Source organism: Delphinapterus leucas, chromosome 12 (assembly GCF_059928025.1).
Source record: "Delphinapterus leucas isolate spDelLeu-1000000601 "Yukka" chromosome 12, BTC_Dleu_Yukka2, whole genome shotgun sequence".
Lineage (NCBI taxonomy): Eukaryota > Metazoa > Chordata > Mammalia > Artiodactyla > Monodontidae > Delphinapterus > Delphinapterus leucas.
In genome coordinates, this window is record NC_143140.1 from 21,348,203 (window position 1) to 21,374,104 (window position 25,902).

A 25,902-nucleotide genomic window follows, 5' to 3' on the forward strand; every position below is an offset into this window, starting at 1 on the left:
TTTTTCCCACAGCAGTAGTATATTTATTGTGCTGAAATCAGGTAGCAGGGAAGGAATAGCTCTGGGGAACCAGTACAGAAAGCTCACAAAGATTTACACATCTCTAGTCATTACACACTGAGCAGCAAAAACAAAAGTGTTGAATCCTCTTAGACCAAACTATTATATACGGGGCAAACTGTCTGTAATTCTCATGTCTGCATGCCTTGGGGGGAAAGAGTGTCATTTTAATGCACAATAAATATTTTCTGGTTTACAAAATATTCTGAAATACTCTGCACAAACAGCATTACATCCTGCACATGCGGTTTTGACATGTTAAAGATACTTATACTTAGAAATATTCATGCCTTTTTTTTTTTTTTTTTTGGTCACATTTTCTCGAACGATCCCTGTGCGATACCCACTAGCAATTTAACCTATGTAATAAGACAGGGTGCAAGTTCTTTCCTAGTGAATTTCCAGTTGTTTTTTTATATTACATGAAACACTTCCTTTGTAAACAGCAAATTTCATTTTCTGATTCTGGCTATTCTCACTTTCGTGTTCATCTTATGTCTTAGCAATTAACACTTGGTAACAATCAAGCACTGAATTTAATGATCTTTAGCACCAAGGAGTCAAGAATATTGCACCAAAACAGGTTTACACTTCATATCTAGTTACACGTAAGATCTTGCAACTTTGTCACAAGAAAAGTATCACTCCAAAATTAAACACGTTAAAAGAGAAGGATAGTTTCACAGAGAAGCTTGCTGGACACTACTTGTAAAAAAACACAAAACAGTGTTAGTGAATTTGAAAGTTGATATTAAAATCTACATTAGAGGACTCCTTGATTTTTTAATTAAAATTTATTTAATTTTAACTGTTCTTTCCAACAGAAGAGGTAGGTATATTTCCACATATGAAAAATCAGTAACAGCCACAAATCAAAACAAGGAAAGCCTGATAAAAATCAACATACTCTCTTCTAACAGCACATAAATGTAACTATGATGTTACTAATAGAGACATGAGTTGTTTCATGTTCCAATCAGACAATAACCTTAACGTTTATAATATATATCTGGTAGTAACAGGAGTATTGAAAGGCTGCCTTTTCATCACAAAAATTGTTTCCCACAATGATTTGTGCTGCAGGTTACGGTGACCTTTGAGTCGCCGGGCGGATTTTACTGTAATTCTTATTCTCCCCAACACCATCATCATCAAGCCTCTAAGAGTCTACAGAGATCATCAGATTTTTAAAATTCAATTCCAACCAAAAGGGTATCTTCAGACTAGAGGTGGAGAGATTTGACCACTCCAGTCAGCAAATGAATTCAAGCGTGCACGTTTTAAAGTAGCTGCATTTCCAGTTTGGGACCAGAAGATGGAAGGTAACTGATTTTCATCAGTAGGTAAGTAGCAATTTAGCCAAAAAAAAAAAAGGCATAAAGACCATGTTTCTGTGATTATCAGTCTGAAGAATGAAGAGACATGAAAACTCTCATACATTGTACACATGAATATGAACAGGGGGAGGGGCCTCCAAAGTCACGTGATGATTGCTTTGGTCAAGGCTAATAAAAAAATGTTTAAAATAAAAACTTCATAAATAAAACACCTGGGTGTTGTATTTAACACTTTACTCAATCTAAAGGTCACTAATACATAGAGCACGTTTGTCTTCTCCCCATCCCCAAACCCTCATTTGCTTCTGGTTTCCCTGAAATTGTATGTGAAGTGGGAGCTTCCTCGCTGTCGACACCAGGTAAGGCCCAGTTCACTTTACTCTCCTTTTGCCTTTCCATTTTTCTGCTTTCTTCCATCTTCTACCACTAGGTGGTTTTCTGATTTGTTCACACCGTTTGCTGAAATACCATTCGCAGCTGTTTTTCCAGTTTTGGCTTTCTTAGGCTCTTTGTACGTCCGAACATAGAAGTTAAGGAAGAGACATATGAAGCTGACTGCATAGGCAATGAGAGCCCAGTGCATCCATTTGGGGAAGGGGCAATCGGTGTAAAGGGACAGCGCTGTGTGCCCAATGGTCACGTGGAACTGAATCTGAAAAACAAAACAGCGCAGGTACGTTTACTGTGGGCAGCAAGCAGCTCGTCACGACCTCAGCATCTTCTGTGCGGCTGAGCCAGGCCCACGCCGTCGCCCCACGGTCCAAGGCTTAAGAGTTCTCTGGTTCCTCCTTACTCAGGCTGCTGCTCAAATGACATGTCCTCAGCTAGGGCTTCCTGCTAAGACTCAAGTACCTCCACCCAGAGGGTACCTCCATCCCTTTAACCGAAGGGTTCTGTTTTGTGTGGGTTTTTTCGTTTCACAGGAATTGTGTCTTTTGCATCTGCTGACTTCTGGACTGTCCACCTCTCCACCCGTGTACAACCGAGGGCGGGGCTCTGTGTTGGTCTCCATGATTCCCGAGCCCTTGGCCTGGTGTCTGGGCTCAAGGAATTATTTTTTGGATAATGTTGAATAATTTTACCTCATGAGAGGGAATATCAGTGGCCTAAGAGAGTAAAGTAGTGGTACTATAGGCTCTTCAATTTTTGTTTTCCTCCCGTATTTTTTTTTTTTGCTGTACGCGGGCCTCTCACTGTTGTGGCCTCTCCCATTGCGGAGCACAGGCTCCGGACGCGCAGGCTCAGCGGCCATGGCTCACGGGCCCAGCCGCTCCGCGGCATGTGGGATCTTCCCGGACCGGGGCACGAACCTGTGTCCCCTGCATCGGCAGGCGGACTCTCAACCACTGCGCCACCAGGGAAGCCCTCCTCCCATATTTTTTTTACTGATTTCCTTCCACAAAGTTGTCAGCAAGCCGGTACATATACTTCTAAAAATGAGCTTATCAAAATGGTTCATTACTTGTTTCTTACAGAATAGCAGACAAGTAAATTTGCATTTGAAGGGACACAAGTCTTTAAAGACTAAGATTTTTTGGTAAAATTTTGTAGATATTTGAGAATAAGTGTAAGAAGAGTGAATGGTTCTCAACATAAGAGTTATGAATTCCACGGTATTAACAAGGGTTAGCTTTTTACAAGATTGACATACACGATGAACTGTTGTGAGAGCTTCTCGCTTGGAAATACACTACCTTTCATGAAATTAACATCCTGTTTGGAAAGGGCAATTGTGGTTTCTCTTTAAAGGACAGCATTATCAATATTAATTACTATATTAAATATTAGTTTTAAAGTTTATCCCATGTAAGCCCCAAATTTCTATCAGACTAAAAAACTTTAAAAGTTTTCCATGGCAAAATCCAGATTTTAAGAACTTTTGATTTCACAATGGTTTTTAGGACGTGCATCACGGAAGAAGGGTGAGTGTGAGGTGTGGCATCGCTAAAGGACAGTCAGGTGCAGGCTCCAGCAAAGCAGAGATGGAGAGTTCACGTGAGTTTTGTCGCCTCCTCATTTTCTTGGGACCATCTAATAATAATTACTGAGAGAAACGAATTACACAAACTATATAAATGGCTTACACAAAAACTGGAGGAAGCTTCCTGTAGCACTTTACTTACAGATGAATCCTGCACACCCAGCATTTCCCAAAGGTTGTGCTTCCTGTTTGGTTAGCCTATTGTTTAGAAACTTAAAGCAGAGATGAATAATGTTTCCAAATGTGATTCCACTGTACACTGATAAAACTGTGTACGTGCTACGATTAAAGCAAATTATAATAAATTCCAAGGCTTAAGAATAGCTACCAGGTTGGTTTTGGATTTCCAGTTTGGTTACTGGGCTAGTGCTTGGCTTGGAAGGTTGCACTGATGCACCCAGATGCTACAAGAAGTCCTACTGGGGGTAGGTGCTGAGAACTGCCTGCTCTGAAGACTAGCATTTGAGAATACTGAGCTCTGCTCGCTAATGACTGTGTGTCGGGGAATTAAGAGTTCTCTGGTCCTTGGTCCCTTCCTTTTCTTAAATTTAATTAATTTTTAATTTTTTGGCCGTGCCATGAGGCATGCAGGATCTTAGCTCCCCAACCAGGGATGGAACTCATGTCCCCTGTGGTGGAAGCTGCTGGACCGCCAGGGAAGTCCCCCTTCGTCCCTTCCTTTACCCCACTCCTTCCTTGGCTCTGTGCCTTTCCTACAACTTTCATATTCTAAACGTATGGGATCTGTTCACAAGGATGGAAAAATGGAATAGACAACAGAAAATTTACGTAAGGGCAGGATGAAGAGAGGCAGTAGTAACATTTTAAGTGAAAAAAAAAAAAGCCTAAGAAAGAAGTTAGATTATTTTTCTAATCATAAATGAGTCTGTGTACTTTGTGGTACGCTTAGGTCTTTACTCATCCATTTCACAGATATGTTTAAAGGATATTTCTCTTAGACAAGAGCTGAGTCTGGTCTTTTAAGGACATTTAAAAAACGAGTGGCCATGACCACTAGGTCTATGAACAGGTAGCTCAGAACCAAACAGCCTCAACTCCTATAGCTGGAGCACAGAGAAAGTCGGCTTGGTAACAGAAAATTGCCGAAAACGACTCAGCACTTTACAATTAATTAGATTCAAACATTCTCAGTGTTTCACCAGAAAAAACTTTAGAAGCATTTAACTCACCAGCTGCAGCATGGTCAGGTATCGTTTCCACCAAAGATACTTCTGAATCCATGGGCCAAAGGCGGTTAACCCGTAGTATAAGTACATAATCACATGGATGAAGGAATTCATCTGGGCTCCGAAAAATGCTTTAGAAAAACAGAGGTAATTACAAGCTACAGAAACCTGTATTAGGTGATAAACCATTTGGACATAAAATAAATGAATCTACATTATTTTCCAACATTTAATCTTGAGTACAGATGAGGAATAAAAGTTGTAAAATAGTTCTAATGGAAAAGCCTTCTCTTCAGATCACGCCAAGTATTTTTAAAGTTCAGACTCAGGCTTTCACCACATAAATAAAAAAGGGTGTCCTTCAAATGCAAAGGACTTTCAAAGTGGCAAATTTTCAAATAGGGGTACTCCAGTGGCTTAAGTAGGCCCCAATACAGAACTACTGCCAGTATTACTTTGCATTCTATTACTCTTGGGGAAAAAAAGTCATGGTACATATAATTGTTTAAGCAGATTTGTAAATGTTTCATTATTGCCTTTACATGTGCTGATATACATAGCTACAAAAAAATAGTACTTATTTCTTAGTTTCCTAAATAGTTTTAAATGGAAGGTAGCAAGGTGAACTGTGCTATTATATACTGACTTGTACCCCGGGTCCCCATCAGAGGAATGGTCTGTTTACAGCTCAGTGATGTGAATCATCTCCAATGTACAGGCATCTGAAAAGCTGGAGGCAGACCTTGGCCAAACTGTGAATTCAGATTCTCTTCAACACTGAGAAGGCTACACACAATTTCCTTTGAGTAAGAACCAACAGGTGCACTTGGGCCTGTCTGACAGCAGGAGTGGGCTTTGGGCTTGGAGAGGAGACAAAGCCTTCAGACTGAGAAGCTGTATCTTGGTATCCTCTGGATCAGAACCACTAGAACTGTTCCCTATCAAAATATAACTTGCTATGTTTGGGATTCGTTTATGCTTATCTCTGGGGTAAATCTGTAGGTGTGAAAGTAGTCACAGATAAAAAGCTAAAGCTTTACTTTCTTCAAATTTCTTTAAAGTGAAATTAACACAGAAATAATTAACCATGAAAGTAAATTAAATTATAGACCAAGTCAAATTCTCACTACTTTCCATCTTCCACATTTACATAATTTACTACCTGGGGATATGTTCCTGAAAATGCTCACCCTGTCCCCCTGCGACCCACTTAATTCCAATCCACCACAATGTAAACATTGTACAGTGATGATATACGTGAAGGAAGGAGACTTGGTTGTTTTTCTTCCTCAGGATAAAAAACACTGTGTCCAAATACTCAATTCCTTTAGAAATAAAGTACCACCACAGAGCAGCAGCTATCTGTAGAAAGAAAGGGAAAAAAGCATTTTACAAACACCAGAATGACACTATCGCATGGTTTTCTACACATTCTAAGTCCTAAACAATCTTCACTGCACAAAATGTAGGAGGCACAGAATCATTTTTGTCTAAGTGGGTGTGAAACCCAGGCATCTATTCACAGGGAAAATAATGGGAAAGAAAGAGTCCAAATCTGTATCTACACAGTGCCAACAATTCAGAGAAAATTTTCAGTCTGTTCCATAGCTGGATGTCACCAGTACCCAAGTGCTGAATGCAGAGCTGTAAACACTTTCACATTGCTATGATTTTCAACATGGTAGAGAAACTGAGATATTTACTTTGTAAAGGTATTTCACTTGTTCATGCCTAGCCTATATCATACCTCAGAGATTCTTGCAAGTGTGCTTGGGTATCAACTGGGCTCTGTGAGTGTCTTGTCTCTCTCTCTCTCACTTTAACATATGCAACAAAATAATCACGGTAGCTTTTATTAGGCAGTAGCATCTTTAAAATGATAAATTGCAACAAACAAACATACACAACAAATATTTCTTAGGTCATAAATATAATCGTGCTTACATAAATAAGTCTTTTCTTTTCCTGGGCTCTAATTAAGACACCAGATGGTGCAGAAAGATTACATTACATGCTGAGATTAAGGATCCAAGGATCCAGTGAGAGGTGACCTCTGTGTGTATGTTTTAAAATATTTTCCAAGGATCCTACTAAAATAGTAACCTCAATTCATCTTTTTTATGTCAAGTATTTTCTATGACATGTGTCCTGTGTACAAATACCAAAGGCAGCGGTACATAACTGAAATCTGTTCGTACACCTCTGTGTGTCAGGGGTTTGGCAGATTCACTCACAGCCAGGCTTAGGTGTTTCAGAGCTGATAGAGACCTTCCTCATTTTATACCTGCACCTGTTGGATGCCATGGGTTTTTGTCTGGGTTTGGCTTTTTGCTTTTGAAAAACAAAATTACAATTTTAAAGTGTAGGCAAGGAAGAAAGAGAAAGGCCAAAGAAAAAATAGTACTGTATTTACAAAGTGAGAATTATTTACTGAATTTGCTTGAGTAATAATATTGTTGAAAGTGATAAAGTTGTTTGAAACTAGGCTTGAAATAGGGAATTTCTCACAGCAACACTATAATATTCACTATTATGTTAGTACTTTAAAGTATAACATTTTGGTGCAGCAAACTTTATCTAGAAGGGAAGAGATAATGTCTTATTTCTCCCCCTATCTGGGCCTCTAAATTAGCCACCACTCATGAATAGTAATAAATAATCCTTCTCTTTAGTTTGTAAACTGAATAGCTACATCAAAGTGAAGAGATCCTTCTTGGCTACATAACAATGGATACAAAAATGAGTCTTTGGGTAAAACACTTACTCTGCCACATCGCATATTAGAGAGGAGGAGAGAGCCAGGAAATTTTCAAATGCAATCTGCTGCCGCTCTGGTTCTTTCTCCTACTTGATTTCAGTTCTCACAATAGCTCAATTTTTTTTTTTTTAACATCTTTATTGGAGTATAATTGCTTTACAGTGGTGTGCTAGTTGCTGCTTTATAACAAAGTGAATCAGCTATACATATACACATATCCCCATATCTCTTCCCTCTTGCGTCTCCCTCCCTCCCACCCTCCCTATCCCACCCCTCCAGGCGGTCACAAAGCACCGAGCTGATCTCCCTGTGCTATGCGGCTGCTTCCCACTAGCTATCTACCTTACGTTTGGTAGTGTATATATGTCCATGCCTCTCTCTCACTTTGTCCCAGCTCACCCTTCCCCCTCCCCATATCCTCAAGTCCATTCTCAATTTTTAAAGAACTGATCGTTTATGCATGCCAGGATGGTAGGCTCACAATGACCAGAGTGGTATTTTTAAAACTTTATTCCCAAAATGTTAGCATGTTGTTTCATCCAAGGGGTTTACCTAGGTTCACTCCTCAGAGAAAGCAAGCCCAGCGCTTTTTCCTTTCCTTCCCCCAACCTGAGCAAGACCTGAGTCAGCGCTCCACCCAGGGAGAGGCTCTCTAGCAAGGTTACCGTAGCCAACAAATCTGTATAAAGGGGCTCCTCTCATCCTCTCTCAGTCGCATCACGGGTCTTAGGTTCTTGTTAACCGTTTGTTTACATGACTAGTGTCTGCCTCTCCCACCTTTGCTAGAATGTCAGCTCCACAAAGGCAGGGATCCTATCTGCCTTTCCACCTGGGTCCCCAGGGCCCCTCACACCATCTACATACAGCACATGTTCAATACACATTTGTTCAATGAATAAAACCAACATGACAACCAAAAGGGGTGATTTTTCTTTCATCGGCGCATTATATCTCCTAATAGGGAAATGAAGACAGAGACATAAAATGGTAACTACAGGAAAGCAATCTGGTGCTGGGTCTTGATGGATACTGCTATTTATATTGTCCAACCCCAATGCCGAAGAGCTACTTTTTTCCAAGGGCGGCTACTACAAATTATATTAATACATATATTACATGTAACATAAAACACACACATATATATAACATATGTTATATATGCTATATAAATGTTTTATGTATATGTAATGTTTGATATGAACCATAGCACACAAGAGGAGTTCAATAAATAGTTAATAAAATAAGATGGTAATTTTACTGATGCAGGTGACTGCACAGTAAAATACGGTAACACTATATTACTAGTCTGCTTTTCTGCAAAGATGATAAAAACTGAGTTTATACCTATACTAGTTGTGCTGTGCTTAATTTACTAAACAGTACATAGTTTATAAGATGTTCGTTTTCCTCAGGCTTTCTTAACAAATGAATTCAGCTTTCTCTAAGAGTGTCTATTCTTGACCAAAAAAACAAAAATCTAAAATATCATCTTTATACTAAACATGGAACTTCTCTTTTTATTTTTTTTGCTTACTGCATTTTAGTAATCCAACACACCTTCACTCTCACATTACCAAATGAGAGAAGATACTGGAGGGATGAAAACAGATTTTCAATTATGTACTTAAAAAAAAAAAAGCATAGCTTTGTTGACTCGAAACAATCCAGTACACTTTTACCACTATACTGAAGAATGTTTTTCACAGACTAGGGACTACAAAATTAAACCAACTCCTACTGATTAACACTGCTTTCAAGGTACTTACCCTGACTTCGTGAACGTTATCCGAATAATCCACACTCTGGCAAATATAGCTATATCCTGCATTATATGATCCCATGAATAGCTGGAAAAAGGGAAGAATATTTGGAGTAAAGTTTCAGTAGATACGGCATTTATAAGCACTACCTACAATACGCAAACTTGCAAAATATTTTTAAAAGCAATTCGGTCTTAAAATTTTTCAATGCATTAAACATTTAATATGTTGGAATTTCTAAAATTTACTATCTGTCAATTTATTTTAAAATTGAAATCTAAATTTAAAATGACATGTGACATTCGGACTGAGACAGAGACTCTCTACCTCATAATATTAAGAGAAACTGTGATTCACCAGATGCAGCAAGAGTTGCACGGATTTCTAGTCTTGAACCAGAGTGGGTTGCATCTAACAAATTGGGTAAAGTATCCAAACAGGTTAAAGTTTTTTATGAAGTTGAGCTTCCGTAGGCTAAGTTGTCAATTAAAGAAAGGTTTTTTTAAAGGAGCATACTGTTCTTTTCCCTAGCATCACCAGTCCAGTACTCTGGGTTCATACAGAACATTAATGAGGAGTCTCGTGGAAAACAAATTCCTTTCACTCTTACAACTTAAGAAATGGCTGTGCCAATCCAGCCTTTAGGATTTTCTTTCGAAATGCCATGGAGGATTTGCTGCTGCCCAGAAAGGTGGGCAGTGGTTAGTAGCAACAGCTGTATAACAGTTAACTCACTTCAGTTCCAACATAAAATACAATTACATTATGTAATAGGATTTAAACTTGAGATCGGTATTCTACATCTGCATATTTTCATCAGTTACCAAACCTGAAACTGCTGAATAAGAATTATAAACATATAGCTACAACTATTTACTGAGCGCTTAATATGTTCCAAACACTATGTAAAAATTATCTCACTTATCTTTGATACCCTAGAAGTTAGGTATTATGCCCATCTTACAGATGGGGAAAATGAATCTCAAAAAAGTTAAATAACTTCCAGTGTCAGAAAAGCTAGTAAGGGTTATTTTAGAATCCAGTCTGTCTGCTTCAAAATCCCACTTTAAACAACTGTCTTACACTTTACATATGTTTCATATTTTTGTTATCCAAAAATGAAAACTGTCAATAACATAAAATGTACTCTTAGAGTAGCTAACATTTATCTTAGGGCACAACATTACAATGATAGTTTTACACATTCTCCTTTTTTAATTTGCAATAGACTTGGGGAATTATAAAGTGAACTTTAGTAAACCTACCTCTCTAAAGATAAAAAGGTTAAGCAAAACCATCCCGAAATTATAGATAATGAGCGCTAAACGCATCTGGAAAGGTTCTCGGTCCTTCATCCATTTTGGACCCAGCCACACGAACAGGAGGTAAAGGGTACTTATACAAAGCGTAGGCAACGGGGACTGCATCAGAGGCCAATTTTCCACGCGTTTATCTACAGAGAGAACATAAATTCCTTATACAATAAATGTTCTATAAAATGAACTTATTAGGAAGCATAATGTTTCAACTTAGTTTTCCTAATTTGACCAAATACAGATTCTTAGAGGCCCAACAAAAATACATGACGTAAAAACCAAAGAAACAAGACCAATTCCTGGGAGTACCTTTTGAAAATGAAGTTTCATTACATAAGGCACACGTTACATGTTTTACAGAGAACCTCGAGAACAGAGAGAAGAAACAAAGCTCATTGAAAATTCAGAAGAGGCTTTTGGGATGAAAAGTTACTCAAAGGTTTCATAGACAGAAAATAAATACTTTAAGGAGAAACCTTTCATATTAAACATCTGAAATTTACTAGCACAGTTTGAAGGCTGCTCCATCCTATGCCGAAAGCAGGAAAAACTTAGTAAAATGAAGAGGTCTGGAGCATGGAAGCTGTTCCCCGGAATGTTTCTGGATACTGAAGACAAGAGTACAGTTATATGTGTATTAAGTTGAGGATTAAGTTAGAGATCATTACATTTCTATAACTTTATTTAAACAGCAACCACATATCAAGACATTTTTCTTTTTCCTTGAGAACATGAGTCTACCTTTTTTCCCATGAATATAACCAACTTAAGTACTTTTCTCTAAAGCTATAAATCATTTACCTTGCATATGTGTGTGTGTATATATATATAATGTAACATATTATTTCATTTAAAATGAATCAACTGTTTTTAAATTCAAATATGCAACCCTGCATCAAATTTATAATAGAATCTTGCCACAAATAAAACATTTCTAAGAGAAGCATGATGATGAAATATGAGGTTGACAAAAATTTACATTACAAAAGGACACTGAAGTTAATTTTTATATTTCTAAGAGCTAAACAGCATTTTAAAGGTTGTGAATCTAATGTCTAGCTTATTCTTGGTAATGCAAAACACTTCTATGTTCTATTTTGAGGAAAATCATTTTTTTTAAAGTAAAAAAAAAAAATTTATCTTTCAGCCAGTTCGTAAAACCTAGACTAAATGAATTTAACTTAATTGCTCATTACAATGTCCCCCTATTTAAACTGTCAGTTTTACTAAAACTATATATGCAAAATAGCTCTGGGTAAGTTAACTGTCTTTCAAAATACTTCTTTACCTAAAAATAAATGAGTCTGTTTCTATATGCTGTCAACAGAAAATAAGATACAAGACATGAAACACAAATACAAAAATATTTAATCACATAGCTTCCGAAGTTGGGGCGTGACACAATAACCATGGTTTCTATAAAATAAGAGTTGTTAGAAGGGTGGGATAGTGACTTGAAAGAAAACAACAACAACAAAAAACCAGAAAAACTGATTTTACTTTATCGTTTACAGAGGAGGCCTACTCTCTATCTATTCATGGAAATTGTGGTTCTGTCATTCAAATCAAAACATATTCTAGAATTAAAAATAAACTAAAGTACTTAAAAGACAGGAGAGAGAGTAATCCTCTTACAAGGAGGGGGTGACTTAAAAGATGGGGGGCTGATTTTTGTTGAAGGCACTGTGCCACTATGGTCTTACCAGTGATTGTTCCCTTTTCTTTACTGTTGTCATATTCTTCTTCTGTGACCATATCTTTCTACGCCAAAAGCCAACCTAAAACATGGGGTATTCATCGACTTAGATCTTTATTTTTCTATATTATAGAAAAAAAAGAAAAGAAACTAATACAAACCCCCTAAATCCTAAAGCTTGGCTGTACTTCAGGTCACTAGGGAAGGAGCTGCCAGGGAGCTCCACCCCCATCCACAAACTACAGAGAGGGCAGATACTGCTTTTCCCACGGATACAAAGAGCAAAAGGACTCTGTTATGAGAGAATCTATGTAACAGAGACAGGAAGATAAATCCACCTGTAAGGAGACTCTAATTTCTGACATCACGGATTATGTCTTACTCTTTTTATTATTACTTTTTTTTTGCGGTACGCGGGCCTCTCGCTGTTGTGGCCTCTCCCGTTGCGGAGCACAGGCTCCGGATGCGCAGGCTCAGCGGCCATGGCTCACGGGCCCAGCTGCTCCGCGGCACGTGGGATCTTCCTGGACCGGGGCACGAACCCGTGTCCCCTGCATCGGCAGGCGGACTCGCCACCGGGGAAGCCCTGTCTTAACTCTTATACACACAGAATTCCTCTTGACTTCAAAGGCAGTTCTGAGCAGCAAGCAGGAAAAAACTAGGGAAATGGGGCCAAACTTTCCCCTAAATCAAGAATAAATAAATAAGCTCCTTCTCTCAGATGCACAGTATGAGTAACTCACTCAACAGAGGTATTTTTTTTTAATATTCTCAATATGTTTTTTTTTTAACATCTTTATTGGGGTATAATTGCTTTACAATGGTGTGTTAGTTTCAGCTTCACAACAAAATGAATCAGTTATATATATACATATGTTCCCATATCTCTTCCCTCTTGCGTCTCCCTCCCTCCCAGCCTCCCTATCCCACCCCTCCAGGCGGTCACAAAGCACCGAGCTGACCTCCCTGTGCTATGCGGCTGCTTCCCACTAGCTATCTACCTTACGTTTTCAACAGAGGTATTTAAAGAGACACGAGTAAGAAGCTGAAGGTCTGATGAGATGAAGCACTGACAGAGGCCAAGAGAAGGGTACAGAGGTGGAGAGGAGCAGATAAGGAGTAGCAGACATATCCGAGAAGGCACAGGAGGCTCCATCAGTAAACAGCCGGGCTGAGTTTCAACGCCAGCTCTGCAGCTGTGGGTGGGACCTTAAGGGCATAATCGGTCCTCATCTCCTGATGGAGAGATGAAGGGGAACTAGATTAGTGCTTCTCCAACTTTAATGAGGAGAAGAATTACCTGGCGGCACAGTTACAATGCAGGTTCTGACTCAGCAGCTCAGGGTACAGCCCATTTTTAGGAAGATTCTGCATTTTCTAGGAAGTTCCAACTGACGCTACGCCAAGAGCGTCATGGACCGTCCTTGAGAATCAGAAAACTAGGGGGGTCCATTGGGATTTTTTTTTTAAACTTTTGAAAATTGTTACTTTTTAAAATAACAATTAGGAGGAAGAATGGAACTGAAGGTAAGGAAAACTGGATCAAGAAAATAGGCAGTTTCCGCTGGCCAGGGGACCCACCTCTCACGGCCAGAGTCCCTGCACGTGTGTTCCCTTACAGGGCATCACACGGTCCTGTAAACTTCCTTAAAATGCCATCTCCCTCAAGGCAGGGGCTGGGTATCTCGCTCTTGTATTACCAGGCCTGCTGAGGTGTCTGAACATTTATTTGATGAATAAATGAGGAGTAGATCTTTTTTTTCCATATCACTCCTTTCCTGTCTATCCGTTCAGTGGAACCCAACAGTACAGTTACAGAGCCCAGCAGCCCTTTCCCAAGCTCTTCCCAAACCTCCTCCACGCCAGCTCACAGCTTTAACCTGAAGTCAGTCAGCACCACCCGCTCCCAGTACTGAGAGCATGTGTGCTCCACGGGGCTCAACGTCTAGATATATTTCTGGTACACTGTCAATACCCTAATCCTACACAGTTATGGGTGGGATTCCATACCATGAATTTATTAGGAAAAAAAAAAAAAAAAGAAAACTTCTGTTGAAACCCTATCCCTCCCGCCACCACTGAAGTCAAATTCTGTCATCAAGGAATACCGAGATTCAAATGGGTTTCACGTAACACTCTTGGGAATTCTCTCTTTGAAAAGCTCTTCTTTTTGGTGGGGCTGTGGGGGAATCAATATGGTAGAAATATAAAGTTGGACTCCAGTCGATCTGTTTGCCAAATTGTCTTCTCTCTATATTTCATATTATTAATATGTTTATCAACAGGTCTATGCCTTTGTATCTTGATGATTTTCCTCTTATTTTTGAGCCTATTTAGTAACAATTTTAAGCCTTTCATGTTGCATGGATGCCTTGATCTAAATCAGATGTGTAGAATTTTAGATTTAGAAATGATCCCTTTATCTCAAAAATGAGATGCAGAGAGGCCAAGAGACTTGCTGGAGAAGGTGGAGCAAAAGCCTCCTGTGGCCCAACAGCTCCTCCAGGACCACTCAGTCACCATGCCCACTCATTCTAAGGGAGAAATGCTCCCACCAATTTCTTCCTAAATTATAGGTTTAAAGAAAATTTTCAAATAGAATTGTCCCTGTCAATCATGTTCCTTCAGGAGAAAGAAAACAAGCGGGACCTACAAAAGTCCCCTTAGCAGAAAGAAGGACAAGAGATAAACAAACCAAGGCGCACATTTTCACGGGTGGTGCATCTGGCAGACCTGGTCCAGGATCGTGATGCTTTGGGAGACATGACACTAAATGCTGGGGAAGGACCGAGGATGTCTAGCCTGAAAAAAGGAGGCCTCATCAAATACTAAAGAGATAGCAGATTTATGCTCTATTGCCAGAGAACCAGTGAGAAGAGCTTTAGGGAAATAAATTACACCTAAATTCAGAAAATTTCTAACCATGAGGTCTCTTTTTCTGTAAGTAGAAAAGCTGTCTCCCTTGAGTTCCCTCTCTGAGTTTTAAAGTTAAGCAAACCTAAAGCTAAATATTATAGCAAATCAAGTTTAGGAACAAGAAACTTTATTTCAGTAATAAGAATTACTAAGACACATTACGTTAACCTTCCAGACCCTTAAGAGTTAACTTCTTTCTCAGGAAATAGTTTCCATTTAGAACATTTTGACTGTTTCATAAAACTCATGCTGAGTGGGACTGATTTATTTACAAACATTAGCCTGGATAGCAATCACACAATTTTACCCATGTTAAAAGGCCATGGAATGGTTACACAACCGTATGCGTTTGTCAGAACTCACGAACTGATCCTCAGAAAGAGTTCATTTTATCATGTATAAATTTACACCTTTATTTTTAAAATGGGAGGAAAAATGGTCCATCTGAAGTGGGGCTTCCCTTGAACACCCTCCACCAAGAGTCTTTTATTCCTTACCTGATTTATATCTTAAAATCATCCAGCATGGTATACAGAACAGCTTTTCAAGTCAGACCCTCCATCCCTTTTGAGCTAAGTGATTTGCAACAGGCTATTTGGCCCCTGACCTCTCAGAATTCGCCAGTTATTGGAGGAGACAGACATGAAAAATCAATTGCTTTGCAGGACGATGACAGCAATGTCAGAGGCCAGTCTGAGAACAGTGGCAGGGCAGGAGAGAGGCGACGAGGGCAACTTCCAGAGCTGACATCTGAACTGTTCCTTGAAGAAAGAGGAGGGGCTTGCCAGGCAGACAGGGAGGGCAGAAGGCTTTCTTGCAGAGAGAACCGTATGTATAGAGAGCCCCAAATCAAGAGATAAAGCACTTATTTTGTAAACTAAGCAGGCCTGAGGTAGAGCATATGTACAAGCAAAGACGGCCGGAAATGACTAGAGATTTACAGGTCAGATCAGACCTGGGAGAGTCTCACAAACTATGCTGAAGACGCTGGAACTTATCCTGTAGATAAAGGGGAGATGCTTCATTGGTTAGAAACAGGAGACCACATTCGGCTTTTAGCAGATCATGACGGAGGCAGTGGGAGATGGACTGAAGGGGAAAGACAGGGAAACCAGCTGGATCAGTGGTTCTCAGGTATCTGTCTGTTGCTAGGCTGCCCGCAGAAGGATCATCGGCTTGTTAAAAATATAGATTCCTAGGCTCCACCCCAGTATCTACTGTTCCCCTGGTGATGCTGACGGGCAGCCAGCCTTGGAGACGACTATAATGCAAGAAATGAGGGAAACCTGGATTCGGGGGCTGCACTGGTGATGGAAAAGATAGGCAGATACGAAAGTCACAGGGGCACAATCTACAGACGTGGTGGCTGACATGGACGTGAGAGGTGAGAGTGAAAGAAAAGTTCAGGATTACCCCCAGATTTCTGACTTGCCTGGTGGCACAGATGGTAAAGTCATGGATCCAGGACAGAGCATAAAGGAAGAGGAGCAGATCTGGAAGGAGATGATAAGGTGCATGTTTTAAAATTTATTTATTTATTTATTTTGGGCTGCATTGGGTCTTCGTTGCTGCGCATGGGCTTTTCTCTAGTTGCGGCGAGCGGGGGCTACTCTTCATTGCGGTGCACGGACTTCTCATTTCTCATTGCAGTGGCTTCTCTTGTTGCGGAGCACGGGCTCTAGGCATGCGGGCTTCAATAGTTGTGACGTGCGGGCTTCAGTAGTTGTGGCTCACAGGCTGTAGAGCGCAGGCTCAGTAGTTGCGGCGCATGGGTTTAGTTGCTCCGCGGCATGTGGGATCTTCCCGGACCAGGGCTCGAACCCGTGTCCCCTGCATTGGCAGGCGGATTCTTAACCACTGAGCCACCAGGGAAGTCCGATCAGGTGCATTTTTAAACAGCTTGTGTTTGAAGCACTCATGGGACACCTAGGTGGAGGCATCCAGTAGGCTCTGGAACTGCAGATGACTGCCAGGGCTGCAGACGCACAAGGGAGTCACCGGCAGTGAGAACTCCAGCAGAAGTTCAGGTCACAAGGGAAAGAGCGCATAGAATGAGAGAATAAAAGGAACAAAGATTGAACCCTGGGGGACACTTAAGGGAAGAGTGGGATCCGTGGCTGCGAAGCAACCAGAGAGGAAGGAAAAGAGAAAATGATGTTGTGAGGACCAAGGGAGTAAGGTGTTTTGAAAGTGATGGGGTGGGCGACAGACTCTATGGATGGAGAGTCAACTGTTCTCCCCTCTTCTTTTTAATGAGGAAATAATAACCATCTCACAGGGTTGATGGGCGATGGTTAAACGGGAGAGTTCCCAGCACACGTGGACCGCAAAGCACTTCCTTCCACTGCATCCCGTTCCCTCTGCACCCATGCCTCCACGCAGGTGTGTCCTACGTCAGGGATCATCTGAGTCCCTCCTGCTAAGAGTCAAGCCCTTCGATGTCTTCCAGGCCTTTTCTTCCTGACCTAGAGGAGTTCCCTAGGTTCTGGATATGGGCATTCAAGTCAGACTAGCAGCCTGACAACCCCAGCTTCCTCATTTAGCAGCTGAATAAGCCTCAGCAAGTCACCTAGTCTCTCTGGCCTTACGGGTGATGACAGGGTTGTTGGGAGGAATAAGACACTGCGTGTATAGTGTCTGACACAGAATAAGAGCTCAATACGTGTCAGCACTGTCATTATTACTGACAATAATCAAACCACTAAATCCTCCTCTGTCCCAAGAGAAGAGTTAAACCAAATTAAAGAAAAATTACCATCAGTAATTTTTATGTTCTATAGAAAAAAAATATAAAGTAAGATTAAGTTTAGACTATCTAAGCCATTGTTTTAGGAGCTATTACAAGGATTCAATAAAATGGCCTTAAGAGAACATGTAGTCTCAAACCTTCTAATTGTACAGGTAGAAATATGAGCCCCAAAGAATCAGGAATAATTTGCCCAAGACCATGTAAAAATGTAATAATTTGCCCTTGGCCATGCCCAAGACCATGAAACCACCTGCAGAATAATAAACTTATTCTCTAACGTTACTGTTATTATTTTTGACAAAATAGTTAACTCTGGGTTGTTCAAGGAATATGTAGATCATTAAATGGGTACAGAATTATAGCAACAAGCACAGTGCTCTGTCAAAAAACAGGTGCTTAAATATCTGTATCCCTTTGTTTTTCTATTCCTTTAACTATTTCCTATGGAGCAGATAAGAGAAAGTGAAAAGGACTAAATATGTTTTTGTTTTTGTTTTGTTGTTTTTGGTACGCGGGCCTCTTACTGTTGTGGCCTCTCCTGTTGCAGAGCACAGGCTCCGGACGCGCAGGCTCAGCGGCCATGGCTCACAGGCCCAGCCACTCCGCGGCACGTGGGATCTTTCTGGACCGGGGCACGAACCCGTGTCCCCTGCATCGGCAGGCGGACTCCCAACCACTGCGCCAACAGGGAAACCCAAAAAAGGACGAAATATGAATCTGTTATTTTCACTACTTGGGCAGCACCAGTAACAGTCTTGCTGGGAAAGATTGGCATTGTTGCATAGAATGCGGTTTTTCAATTACTTATCAATATATGTTTGTTTGAAACTGCTTTACCAATTTAAAGAATTTTTTTAAGTTCCATCTATATCCAGAATTTAAGAGCCGGGTGAGACCTTAGAGATTACCTAATTCAACTCAATTAAGAGATGAAAAAAGTTGAGTTGGAAAAGCAAAGGGACAGCTCCAAACTCTCACGGCTAATTAGCGGCAGATCTGGGGCTAAAGCCTCGGTCGTCTAAACACCAGTGCAGGATCCTTTCCATTCCCTACAGCACGCTGCCCTCCTCACTCCCACACACATCACAAGGCTTCCGCACAGACCATGAAGAGAGAGGAAGAATTACATCTGATTTTATATCTCTTTAAAGTATTTCGTGCTAAGTGATTTAATGGTTTGATTCCTTCATTAAATTTAGTCAACATCAACTGAATTTATGACTACCTTTAAAAATGATAAAGATCATTTTTAAAACTCTCTGTAATTTAGTGTAGCCTAAAACCTTATTAGTATTTAGCAATCAGAATATATCACTATTTGAAATTATACTGGATTAAGAGGGCTGTATCAAATCAACAAATGTATGGGCACTTCCTAGTGTTGGGGAGAAAAATACAAAGTGAAAACATAAATAATAATAAAGGTTAAAACAGTACAAGACAACAGAGTCCCAGAAGGAACAGCACAAGGATGTACACGAGCAATTGTTTAGGATGATGGGATCAGATGCAGCAATGAGCTGCTCCGGGTACCACGACCAAGAAAGGCTCTGTGTGGGAGGCAGACTGAGCCAGGAGGGTCTTGGTGACGGGCACGTGTGGCAGGAGCCAGGGAAAAGGGCAGTAAAGGCAAGGGCAGCGTGATAAGGGACGTCAAGGCAGACGTGCACACGTTTTACTCACGGGTGAGTTATCCAAGGTGGCTAGAGCTGCACGTCTGTGGGCAAGGAAGTGCTGACTGACCAGGTTAGAACGGAGAGCTGGAAACTGGTTTTGAAAGGCCATGTATTTCTTCCTCCCTTCTCTTTTCTAAAAGTCAAAACCCATGTTTTTTTAAATATATATTCTAATACATTCTCATTCTAAGGTAAAATAAAACAACAGCACCTTAATTGAAAAACGTCCTGATAATGAAAAAGAAAGAAGAGCCATGTAGCATGAGAAAAGACAGATAATTCTGTTACCCAACTCTTCTGTATGTGCTAATATATGTCTAATTCAAAATAATAAGTGACTCAATAAATGTAAAATAATACTTATGTTAATAATATTAAATCATTCACTAATGACATTATCATAGGACAAAAAAATAAAACGTCGAATTTTAAAAGGATGACCAACTTCTTTGTGGCACTTAAGATCACAAAAGCACTGCCTGATATAACTATCTACGTAATTCTTAAAACCTTGTTTCCCTAAGCCAAAGAATCTAACTGTATAAAACAGTGTCCTGGGGGCTTCCCTGGTGGCGCAGTGGTTGAGAGTCCGTCTGCCAGTGCAGGGGACACAGGTTCGTGCCCCGGTCCGGGAAGATCCCGCATGCCGCGGAGCGGCTGGGCCCGTGAGCCATGGCCACTGAGCCTGCGCGTCCGGAGCCTGTGCTCCGCAACGGGAGAGGCCACAACAGTGAGAGGCCCATGTACCGCTAAAAAAAAAAAAAAAACAAAACTGTGTCCTGACACTAGTTTTAGAATTTGCACTGTTTTCCCCTCCTGGAATTCCATCTGTGATTGGATGCTTTGCTACATGCTGCTGGGGAATGGACAAGAGCATCAGACATTAGAATCCAGGAGTCTGCCACCAAAAGCCACTGGTGAGAGAAAAAGTAACAAGAATCAAACAAGCAAACAACCCTAAAATGGCAGGGACCTCCTAGAGGCTTCAGGGAGGTTATGAAGGAAGGATAAGACCAGGACCCCATTGAAAATGCTGCCTAAGGGATATCCCACATTAGAAGATGGACACGTTCCACATATTTGTCTTTAATTAACTGCCTAGAACTTAGAATGTCTTTTCTCAAAGAAACACTGAGAATGGTAAGTGAGTTTCCAGGCTAGGCCAAACAAAAAATCTGTTTTAGATAATAACGTAGATAAAAAACTCTAACTGTGACAAATAACAAAACCAACGTAACTATAATAGACGGTATTAAAGACCCGTGCTCCTCTGGGGCCCGGCAATCTGTGGGACAGACCCTACCTATCTGAGCTGAGTTAAACATCCCCTCCCACGGGCCCCCAGTTTCAGCACGCCAGGCTGACTCACTGGCCCTTAAACTCATTCCCAGTTTCCATGGGTTTTTAGTTTTGACACCCCTTTCCTTAGTCGACCTTTCAAATACTCTCCCCAACAGTACCCACATGAACTTCACGTGGTGAAACAGCTAAAATACTCTAAAGGCAGAGCCCGTACATTCCTCTCATGACTCAAGACTGCGGTGCAAGTAGAAGTGGAGATGAGGAGGGTAGAGAAGCAATCTCCTGACCTTCCCTAGGCCCCAACTAGGCCTGACTCTGACTCTGATCACACTGCCTTCAGACCATGATGCCAAGGAAGGTGGAATGGCCGTAAGCTGCATGGGGCGGTGACCGAGTGTCCTCATTCTCTCGCCGGAGCCCAGAACTGTGCCTGCACAGTGGCAGGTGATGAGGTAAGAAGGAAACATTATACAAGCCTAGCCTCTGGATTTCATCATCATCCCACAGGAGTCCTCCCTCCTCCTGAACCACTCATCCCCTTCTCCCTTCTGACCTTCCAAAGTGAGGGTAAGGCCAGCTAGACTGGCCTTTCACACTCTAACTTCAACTCCCAAGTAGACACTCATTTTTCACCCAAGTATAGGGTGCCATATTTGTGAACAGAGAGCAGTGTCAAAGTCCCCCACCAAACACACATGCATGTACAAACATACTCCAAGAACAATGGCTGTTTAAAAACATGTGGTCAATGTACACAGTGCTGTATTTAAAATAGATAACCAACAAAGACCTACTGTATAGCACAGGGAACTCTGCTCAGCGTTATGTAACCTAAATGGGAAAATGATTGGAAAAAGAATAAATACATGTATATGTATAACTGAATCACTTTGCTGTACACCTGAAACTATCACAACGTTGTTAATCAACTATACTCCAACATAAAATAAAAAGTTTAAAATAATAAAAAAAAAACCCATGTGGTCAAAAAGAAATATGGTAGCTCAAGAGACATCTGGCCTTATTGTGGGCATGCTGGCTACTAACTTTCTAGGATGTTTCTATGTTAATGTCAGTTACACAAAATGGTACTAATAAGTATTTATTAAAATAATAAATGCAACGGGAAATATAAGGTCCAATTCGGGTACAACTGGGTATTAATAAGTTGGGGTATTAAGACTCATTGGTTTTCAAATTTTACGTACAATTCCTCTTGAATGGATGTACACTTTGAGCCTAGGACCCCAGTCCTAATAATTTTAATGTACTCATAAAGTGAAAAAATAGAAGAAAAAAACACAGTGACATCAGAGTACCTACTCTCATGCCACCAACGGGTATAAAAATGTCCTATGCCAGTCTATAGTTTCCTATATATTATAAAGCAAGACTCACTTCCTTGTTCAAAATATCTAAAAATATAGAGAAGGGAAAATTTATTTTTGCTGTTTTTCTAAGAGTACAGCTCTTTCAAAGTTTTGACTCCAATGTATTAATGATGTAGTAAAAGTAATACTTTCTGTGTTTATACACTGTGGGACATATTCTGTATTTGCTAGATATGTGTCTCTGAAAAGCCCAATTTTTTTTTTTTTTTTTTTGCGGTACATGGGCCTCTCACTGTTGTGGCCTCTCCCGTTGCGGAGCACAGGCTCCGGACGTGCAGGCTCAGCGGCCACAGCTCACGGGCCCAGCCGCTCCGCGACGTGTGGGATCTTCCCGGACCGGGGCACGAACCCGTGTCGCCTGCATTGGCAGGCGGACTCTCAACCACTGAGCCACCAGGGAAGCCCAAGCCCAATTTTTATACATTGCTTTGGACGTGTTTTATTAAATACCACCATTTGGGGGACTTCCCTGGTGCTGCAGTGGTAAAGAATCCGCCTGCCAATGCAGGGGACATGGGTTTGAGCCCTGGTCCAGGAAGATCCCACATGCCGCGGAGCAACTAAGCCTGTGTGCCACAACTACTGAGCCTGCGCTCTACAGCCTGTGAGCCACAACTACTGAGCCCATGTGCCACAACTACTGAAGCCCGCGAGCCTAGAGCCCATGACCGGCAACAAGAGAAGCCACCAGCCCCCATTCACCGCAACTAGAGAAAGCCCGTGTGCAGCAACGAAGACCCAATGCAGCCAAAAATAAAAAAAGAAAAGATAAATAAATAAATTTATTTTTTAAAAAGCCACCATTTGATATAACAGCGCAAAATGGTATTTTTGCAGGAACAAAAATCTTTGGGCTCATCAAATGTACTCTACAAATGTGTAACTATCCCTGTTCTGAAAGTCCAAAGTAGATAAGAGTTAGGCAGAAAACTTTACACTTAACTTTACACTTAGGCAGAAACCTCAGTGGAGAGAAGTATTTAATGAACTGAGAAAACAGAAACAAAGAAGCACACAACTACAGTGTGAGGATGAAAGCACTCAAGGGCACACAGCCTTGCTCATTTCTTTCTCTCCCTGAATGATCTGCATTCTTTCACCATACTCATCGCTATTTCTCAACATCATCTTTCTCTCTGCCCACTTTTATCTTCCCCTCTGACTCATCGACTTCTTCTTCAGCCTCATCTCATAAGCTACTTTTCTACTTTGAAACTCCTTCACCCAGATTTTCATGAAACTATAGCAAGGAGATCCTCCTGGAATCAGAGGAGTGCGAATGAATCAGAGACCGGAGAGTGGGGCAGACCTATTCTGCCTGAGGCTGAAATAGCCCTCTTACGCAGTAGCAAGGTAGAACCCACTAAGCCTCTCAGTTGGCTAAGAAATACCATCTACCTACACCAGGTAGCTCATTACAGGAAGCAAGGAAGCAGTCTCAGGTTTCGTAAGTGGATAGCCAGAGCGTGGGTGAATACCTTCCCTCTGATCTGCTAGTGAGAGGTCACTTCGTTCTAGTGGCTACTCTCACTACTCCGGCTTGGCCCTCAATATTATATTATTTGCCCTTCACAGGCTCGTGGACAGCTTTCACATGAGGCAAGTGCACAAAGCTTCCCGTTTCATTTGTGATTTTTTTTATACAAGCATCATTAGGAAGGAATTAACCATCACAGAAAGGCATATTCTACCTTTGCTGTCAATTGCTCTGCCACTCCAGAGGTGGGAAAGCTCTGAGGTAGGAAGGGAAGACAGACAGGAATGAGAACTCCTGGGTGTGGCTGGCTATATGGAGATTTGAGGACCTTGACGAGGCCTGAACTCTGAAGTATGCAAAGTGCAATTATCTGCCAAAGAGCTTGCCTGATGCTCAGCTCTGTACAACTGTGTTGTGGGAAACCCTGATGCAATGTTTAAATAACCAAAATCACAGAGACGAAGGGAAGGATACATCTTTCCCAGTTTTTGTAGGTATAGCAGCATAACCTCAGCGTACACTACATAGAAGAGAGACTTAAAAAGGAACGACTCCATTAAAAAGTGCTTTTTAACCATTTGCAAGAGCAACAGCTAAATAAGTAGCTTATTTCTCAGTGTCAAACTTGAGATCTTCTGAAAAAGAATACACTTTGCTAAAGAAGTTAAAGCCATATCAATGCCAAAGAATCATTTTGTCTCACACATAAATAATTCCAGCACACGTTTTTTTCCACGACATACATCCCATGTATTGTACTGTGTTCATGCTGTAACCACTGTCCCATTGACTCTAACAACGAACACCAAACTATAGGAATATACTTCTATTCCTTGGGAAGGGAGGCACAGTCCTAACATGTAAGGTTAACCTCCTCCGCCGCTGGGATGCAGGGCAATACTGCAGAAGGACTGGAAATGGCAAAACATAAGATCATTTCTAAAATCCTGTTAGCTTAATTGTTTATTTCAAAAACTTGTAAATGCTTTAAACCCAAAAGTAACTGAAGTTAATGAAGAAAATAAATGGCAAAATATAAAAATAACATATTAGCACAACTCTTCCCCTTAGAAAAGCTGCCTAGCTCAGCCAACTAACCATCCCTGTCAAACTGCAACACTGAAAGGGAAAAGTTTGCCAATTTAAGACAATTGTATACGTGTAGGCTTCTGGGACCACCTCTAGGTGCTGCTGTAGAGACCCCCTTTCCTAAAGATTCCCTACTTCTTTCCCGGTGTTTTAACCTTCCCCCGCCCCGACCGCACTGCACTGCGCAAAGCCATCACAGACAATCACTTCAAGCCTATCTGTTGTTGAAAAAGCCTCGGAAACTAACCTCCTCCAAGGTTCAAGGAGCCGAACAATGGCTTTTGACTCTTCATTCCAAATTATATTCTAGATGGACGAGCTAGACAAAATATTAGCAGGTGTGTCAAAGCAACCAGGAGGCCAAAAGAAGCAAAAGGACAGCGACCACTGGGCTCTCCGCCCTCCCGAGCCATCTCACCGACGGAATATTGCTAAATGTTAAAAATGATCCCTGTGCAAAAGAGAAGTGTCAGAGCTCGGAAGATGTGGGACCACAGGGTGGGGCGGGCCTGCGCCGAGCTCTCAGCAGCACAGACTCCATCTGAAATGCCAGCTCCTGCATCCGAGAACCTGACGAGAGATGGTGGAAGCTCAGAGGAAAACCGTGCAAGCGTCGAGGGGAGGGGGAAGAATTAACGTTCGGATCAGATTAACCAGTGCCCTAGCGCGGTCTCCGCGCCCGGCACCTCCTCGGATCCACAGCATCCCAACCGCCGCAGGGGGCGGGGGCGCTGCCGGGCCGGGCGCTCCGAGGCCGGGGGCTGGTGTCTCCCGCGGGGCCAGGCGAGGATGGAGAGCTTTACCTGTGATGGACAAGGTCCAGCGGTAGAACTCCACGGTGTCGTTGAGCGCCGTGGACACCACGTTCAGGACGCTGCCCGGCTCCGAGTCCAGGAGCCCCATCGCGGCGGTGAGCGGGCGCTGGCGTTGGGAGGAGGAAGCGGAGACCCCGCGGGAGGATCGACCTCCGAGGCGACGGCGGACCGAGCGAGCGGCAGCCGGCGACTCCTCTAACGGCGGCGGCCCAGCTGCGTCTTCTCCCCTTCGTCGGGGCGCCGCGGCGGCGGCGGCGGGGATACGGCGGCGGCGGCGACGAGCCGGGCGAAGGAGAAGGTACCGTCAAAGCTCCCGGGGGTAGGAGGAGGAGGTGGAGATCCTGCCGTGAGCGCCCGGTGCTGCACCCGTCTGCCGCCACGCGCCGCCGCCG

The 25,902-nt window shown here is 41.8% G+C and overlaps 1 protein-coding gene across 2 annotated transcripts; it reads right to left on the bottom strand.

The window, feature by feature from the left end:
- ELOVL4 (ELOVL fatty acid elongase 4) lies at positions 1-25,902 on the bottom strand. Of its 2 annotated transcripts, none has more exons than XM_022590332.3 (6): positions 25,499-25,902; positions 10,349-10,536; positions 9,090-9,170; positions 5,756-5,927; positions 4,569-4,696; positions 1-2,049 (listed from the first exon to the last, which is right to left on the bottom strand). In XM_022590332.3, exons 1-6 carry the CDS (start codon positions 25,596-25,598, stop codon positions 1,774-1,776), a joined length of 945 nt encoding a protein of 314 aa, XP_022446040.1. In that variant the 5' UTR covers positions 25,599-25,902; the 3' UTR covers positions 1-1,773. The 2 variants fall into 2 exon arrangements, with proteins under 2 accessions (XP_022446040.1, XP_089777898.1); XM_089921772.1 differs by having other exon boundaries at positions 1,814-2,049; positions 5,728-5,927.

What these genes read in the sequence shown, in the direction of transcription:
- ELOVL4 (XM_022590332.3), bottom strand. Translation starts at nt 25,598, where the DNA reads ATGGGGCTCCTGGACTCGGAGCCGGGCAGCGTCCTGAACGTGGTGTCC. An exon ending in ATAACGTTCACGAAGTCAGG is followed by an intron (nt 5,928 to 9,089) that starts GTAAGTACCTTG and finishes TTCTTTCTACAG; the next exon opens with ATAGCTGCTGCTCTGTGGTG. An exon ending in ACCTGACCATGCTGCAGCTG is followed by an intron (nt 2,050 to 4,568) that starts GTGAGTTAAATG and finishes TTTGTTTTTCAG; the next exon opens with ATTCAGTTCCACGTGACCAT.